The following is a 5,460-nucleotide window of genomic DNA, read 5'->3' as shown; positions in this document are numbered from 1 at the left end:
AAAATCCAAGCTAATTAATTTGTTTATTTTTTCCAACTAATTGATATATTATTTATTGTACAAAGAATTTTGAATATATATTATATTATATTAAATTTAATAGTTAATTAAATATTTTATATTTGAATTGTTATATTGATTTTCAATACAAGATTCGTAAGTATTAAAATTATTATGATATTATCATATTTTTAGAAATTTATTATCGAGAATATGTTGTATTAAATTCATATATATACGTTTCATACTTTTTTTATATACAAATTTTAAAGACTTTTTTTATAAACGTATTCTCCGTTATTAATCGTATTATATCTGTATAATTTACACATCCATTTCTTTTCTATTTCCATATTTATTAATCAGAGGTTTGATCCGATTTTTAGATTTGAAACTTTTTTGCACATCCCTATATGTATTTTAAAATTGCATATTTATTGCAAGCACAAGACCAGATTTCATATTGAACACGCTAAGCAATGAAAAACAACCACCAGACAGATACCCTACTGAATCATTCACTATTAAATCTAACAAACAATAAAAGATACTAAAGATAAAGAGAAACAAAAATATAAATCCATAGAACATAAAACAAACTATTTCTCCCAAATAAAGAGAAACATAAAACATAAAATTAATAATAGTACCTAGGGTAGTTTGAAATAAACAATAAATAGAAATTCATATACTCTAAGACAAACTTTATTCAACCCAGAAAAACTAAAGTTGAACCTAAAATTGTTGAATCCACATAGGGGGATTAACAAAGCTGAATGAGTTACCTTCGAAATGGAAACATGACTCAATGCTACCATCTAAGATGTTATATATTCCTATATCCTTCCCTCCTCCCTTGGGGTGAAATTCTTCATCAAGATAAGTTTCGGAGCAATCATCAGTAAAATATATACAATTAGCTTTGCAATAAAGGGCCGCCACGGAGAATGAAGAATTATAACCCAGAAACAGCGCTCTATTACCCAAATCTTTTACCTCAGTCCAATTATTATTTCCCAAATCCACTTGGAAAACCTTAAATCCTATAGTTCCATAACTCCCCTCTTCACGTTCTTCTTCGTATATCGTTCGTTCAACCACAATCAATGTTCCTGCCGATTCCATTATGTACAAAACCGATTGCAGAGACTTTCGATGTGGCATTTGTGCAACTTCTACTGAAACTTTTTTGGTGAGATCGCACAGCATTATTTGACCTTTATCGTTAATGCAATAATATAACCCTTTATAATATGTGATATCATAATTGTACACACTAGACTCAATTCGGATCCATGATTTATCACCGGGTTTACAATATGCAATATCTCCGCCAGCTCCACAAAGAACCATCACCACGTAATCTGATGTGCACATGGGATTGGATGCTAAGACAAATTTAGCGATAGAAAGTACATGCAGTTCAGTCGGCTCAACATCTCGAGAAAAAGATTCCCAGTATCTGAAAGTCTTGGGATGAGGCAATTTAATTTCAAACCGTGAAAAAGGATGCAAAAGAGCCATACTCAAATCTGCTTCGGCGATTGTTAGAAGCCAGCCCCTTGAAGATAAACATCTTCTTGAATTAGCTTCAGGTAAAATAAAGTACCGAGTTAAATCCGCCAAAAAACTGTAAAACCCGCGTTGATCGGTGGGCTTCTCTGGTGCTAGCATCAGCAATGGAGTGAATTTAAATAAAAATCTCGGCTTTTCCATAATTGCAACAGATCGCCATGAGGAACAAACCGAAGCAAAAGCAACAAAATCCTTGTACGACGTTAGATGCGTAGTGATTTCCAGCAAAACATCAGGAAGCAGATTTGCCCAATCACCCATGGCAACGGCGGCGGCTTAGATCAGAGAACTTTCAGAAGCGTTGGAAGGGGAGCTAAAAATCTAAAACTGCAGCCCGAGGACAAAACTGTTTACACGCTAAGAACTCTGAACTGCTGAGATTGAGATTTTAATATCTGAAACTGAAAAGTAGAATATATATATATATAGGGTGATCTTCCTAGTAACCTTTGACTTATGCCAAATACTAATTCTATCCTGATTTAGTTTTACAAATCATATCCAATACTGCATCATCAAATTTGAAAAATAATAATTATTTTTATATTTAATTAATTCATGAGGACAATAATACCCTTTAATATATTAAAACTGCCAACCAAGTGTGTTGTGATGATTTGGGAAATAACAAAATTAGACTTCATTTCAAACCGGGGAAAGAAATTATTAACTCATAAGGACAATCCTACCCGTCACACTTTGAAAATTACTTGGTCCTATTGTCCGGTGGTCGGAAGATTTTTTATGGGCTCAAATAGTACTGGAAGCCCATGAACAGAATGCCCTACAGGGAAAACAACTTAAGACATAATGAAAGATTTATCTAAAACCTAGTATTGGAGAATTTAATAATTTTAACTGCAAGAACACATAAAATTAAATCCAACATACAAATATTAGTCCCAAAAAACCATTGATTCTGAAGTAATTTTGGGTCATAAACAACATCTCAGAGTCTCAATTACTTCACTTCTTAACCGTTTGGGATCATCATGCAAATAAAAAAACCTGAAAGGACAAGAAAATAAAGATCGATGATGAAAATCTAAATGGAGAAGAAGGCAGCCAGGAAAAACCTGAAAAGGTATTCTACATAAGAAATTAAATAAGGAAAAAAGATTCATCTATCAATCTCAAGTGTTTCAGGGCCCTCCATGATACTCTCCAGATAAGGTTTCCAAGCTTCAACTTTCCCTCTTCCTCTCCCAATTTCAGCCAAAACATCCTCTAATCTTTTCCCTACATTGCTCTTCAGGTGAATCATTAGCCACTGCAACTCCTCCTTCGTTCGAACTATCTTCACCTCTAACCCGCCACCGCCTTCAACAAAATCCATACTCTCTTTTACAAACTCCTCTTCTTGTTGCTGCTCCTCGGCCCCTTCCTCTCGTCTTCTGCGGCCTCTCTGCATGCAATTTCCCATCAGAAAATTGAACTGGGTTTGAAAAATTAAAGAATTCTGTGAGAGGAAAGAGAAGAAAAATATTTCAGAGATTTGGTATTGCATGTGAGAATGCGTTGAATATACCACAACATTAAATGTTTTATGAAAATTATTAACTTTATTCCAAACTTGGGAACGTAAAAGGACAATTCTATCCATCCCATCTCCAAGTGGCTACTGCTTGGAATATTTTTCATATGCTGAAATATTACTAATCATGCAGGACCCATAATTTTGTAAAACATAAAGCTCTGCACAGAAAATTATTTAAAACACGTAATGGAAGATCCATCTAACTATAAACAGAGGTGAAGCTGATGAAAAGTGTGTGTGCATAACAATCGTTAAAAAAAAAAAAAAAAAAAAAAGAGAGAATTATCATTGAAGAAGAAGAACCACCAAAAGAGGGAAAATTTTTTCAATAAAACAAATTGGATATTAATCTCGAGCCAAACTCAATGAGCTGAAATAACTTTATGTTGGTTATAATTTGACATCAAAATTTCCCACAATACAACCATTGCTGAAAAGATATAGTTTGACATTCAAAAAAAGAAAAGAATTGACATATGACCACAAAATTGTCTTCCTTTCTCAAAGCTCCATCACAACTTGCAAGATCATAAACAGCCACCCAGCTGCCAAAAGATGATCAAGATAGAGCAACAAGAGCTTACGTTAAAAAAAAAAATGACACAACCATGAACTCTTTTAGTATAACAATCGTGAATGCATGTACATTCCAGTCATCATTATCCCACAAGTGAACTAGTGAGGGTAACATCCACAAGATACTAATAAAATGCGTGTAACATTCAAAATGAGTGTAAAGTAAAGATTAAAATAAACATAATACTCCATTATGTGATTCCAATTTAACCGTTTTGACTTTCTGCAACTGTAAGGCATTATCTTTTTTATTTCAAACACATGTAAAATGAGTAGTAGTAGAGATGAGAATTGTAGCCAAAATTTAGAGCCTTCGATCTGCTCAACTCTAACGAGAAAGAGACTTTTTTTATAGAAATGAGAAAAGGGATAGAGACACAAATAAAAAATAACTTCGTAACTAAGGATAGGGATACATATGTCTCATCCCCATACCATCTTTGTCCTCACCCCATCTCATCCCCGTCTTTCTACATTAATGTTTTTATTTAAAATATCAATATATTCTTATAGTTTTATATTATTTATGTTTTTTAAATTTATTAATATTTTTATTGTACATATCAAAGTGGTTAGCATATGTTATCCATGACATTTAAAATAGTGAGTTGGTTTTAGTTTTAGTTAATTTTGTTGTTTAATATGTTTATGTTGTATTTAGCAGGTATGAGAGAGAATTTTCCTCCGTGAGTAAAAATATGGGGAGGAAATTGTTTTTTATAAATAAGGGATGAAAAATATTTGTTATCACGTAACGGAAAAGATGATTGATATATATCCCTTATGAAGTCAAAGATGAAGAATAATGTATTCAAACCCGCCTCTCTCTATTACCATTCACATTGAGTAGTAGTATGTTTTGTTGGTGTAATAGTATTAACTCGTGTAAGTAGTTTTTGCTAAAGAAAAGTGACAATTTACTAAGAATCATTTCTGCATATCTTGAACAAAATGATCTCGGTCAATCTGAAATCCGCAAACTCCGTTGCGCCACAACAATGATCTTGGTTAAAAAATTAAAAACAATATAACAAACAATACTACACATACATTTCAAAATTCATATCCTAGAAATGATTTATCCTATTTTGCTTTTTGTTAAATCATTTTAATTTACGCAAATACTCCACATACTATGACATGTTACCTAAATGAAATCTTTAACTTTGATATATTTAAGTTACACACTTTAGGAGAACAGGGAAGAAACCTTGAACATTAGATACATAAAGTAAAATCATTTAACTCTCTTCTTTAGTAGCAATCATGACTTAGAGATGACAACTATAGTCATTTTAATCAAACTAAAGTTTAAATCAAAGCGAATCAAATATTATTTGGTCAAAACTTTACTTAATTACATTTAGACAATACTCAAGTTTATTAAAATAGAAAGTTTTTAGCTTGAGTTCAAGATAAAAATGATTAACTTAAGTTTTAGTCGATACACTATTAACCATATAATTTATATATTTAACAATTATCTTTGTATTCAAGTCAAAGATTAAGATTTTTAGAGTGTAAATATAAAATTTTAGAGATACATAAATCAAACAACAATAAACTTGCATTTGACTTGTTTACACTCTTCTCAATTCCTTTTAGAGATACATTATTCATATGCTCAAATACTAACACCATTAGTTTTTAGGGGTAAGATGGTAATTTCAATTTTATCTTATACAAAACATAAACTAACTTATAAACCGTTAACTTTTTTTTTTTTTTTTAAATTTAACCCTAAAGGCCTAACCCTTATTCAAATCAAATCC

The 5,460-nt window shown here is 31.6% G+C and overlaps 2 protein-coding genes across 2 annotated transcripts; both read right to left on the bottom strand.

The window, feature by feature from the left end:
- Window positions 1–557: 557 nt before the first annotated feature.
- Window positions 558–1,979, bottom strand: LOC123212426 (putative F-box protein At3g25750). The gene has a single exon (XM_044631556.1). The coding sequence runs from the start codon at window positions 1,834–1,836 to the stop codon at window positions 736–738; it is 1,101 nt and encodes a 366-aa protein (XP_044487491.1). The 5' UTR covers window positions 1,837–1,979; the 3' UTR covers window positions 558–735.
- A 716-nt stretch (window positions 1,980–2,695) lies between these two features.
- On the bottom strand, window positions 2,696–3,769 carry LOC123210692. Its single transcript, XM_044629176.1, has 3 exons — window positions 3,759–3,769; window positions 3,594–3,657; window positions 2,696–2,980 (listed from the first exon to the last, which is right to left on the bottom strand). Exons 1-3 carry the CDS (start codon window positions 3,767–3,769, stop codon window positions 2,696–2,698), a joined length of 360 nt encoding a protein of 119 aa, XP_044485111.1.
- Between the last annotated feature and the right edge of the window lie 1,691 nt (window positions 3,770–5,460).

The sequence above is a fragment of the Mangifera indica genome, chromosome 3 (genome assembly GCF_011075055.1).
Source record: "Mangifera indica cultivar Alphonso chromosome 3, CATAS_Mindica_2.1, whole genome shotgun sequence".
Taxonomy (NCBI): domain Eukaryota; kingdom Viridiplantae; phylum Streptophyta; class Magnoliopsida; order Sapindales; family Anacardiaceae; genus Mangifera; species Mangifera indica.
This window is presented reverse-complemented; position numbering and strand designations above follow the sequence as displayed.

What these genes read in the sequence shown, in the direction of transcription:
- LOC123212426 (XM_044631556.1), bottom strand. Translation starts at nt 1,836, where the DNA reads ATGGGTGATTGGGCAAATCTGCTTCCTGATGTTTTGCTGGAAATCACT.
- LOC123210692 (XM_044629176.1), bottom strand. An exon ending in GAAAGGAAGACAATTTTGTG is followed by an intron (nt 2,981 to 3,593) that starts GTCATATGTCAA and finishes AATTGCATGCAG; the next exon opens with AGAGGCCGCAGAAGACGAGA.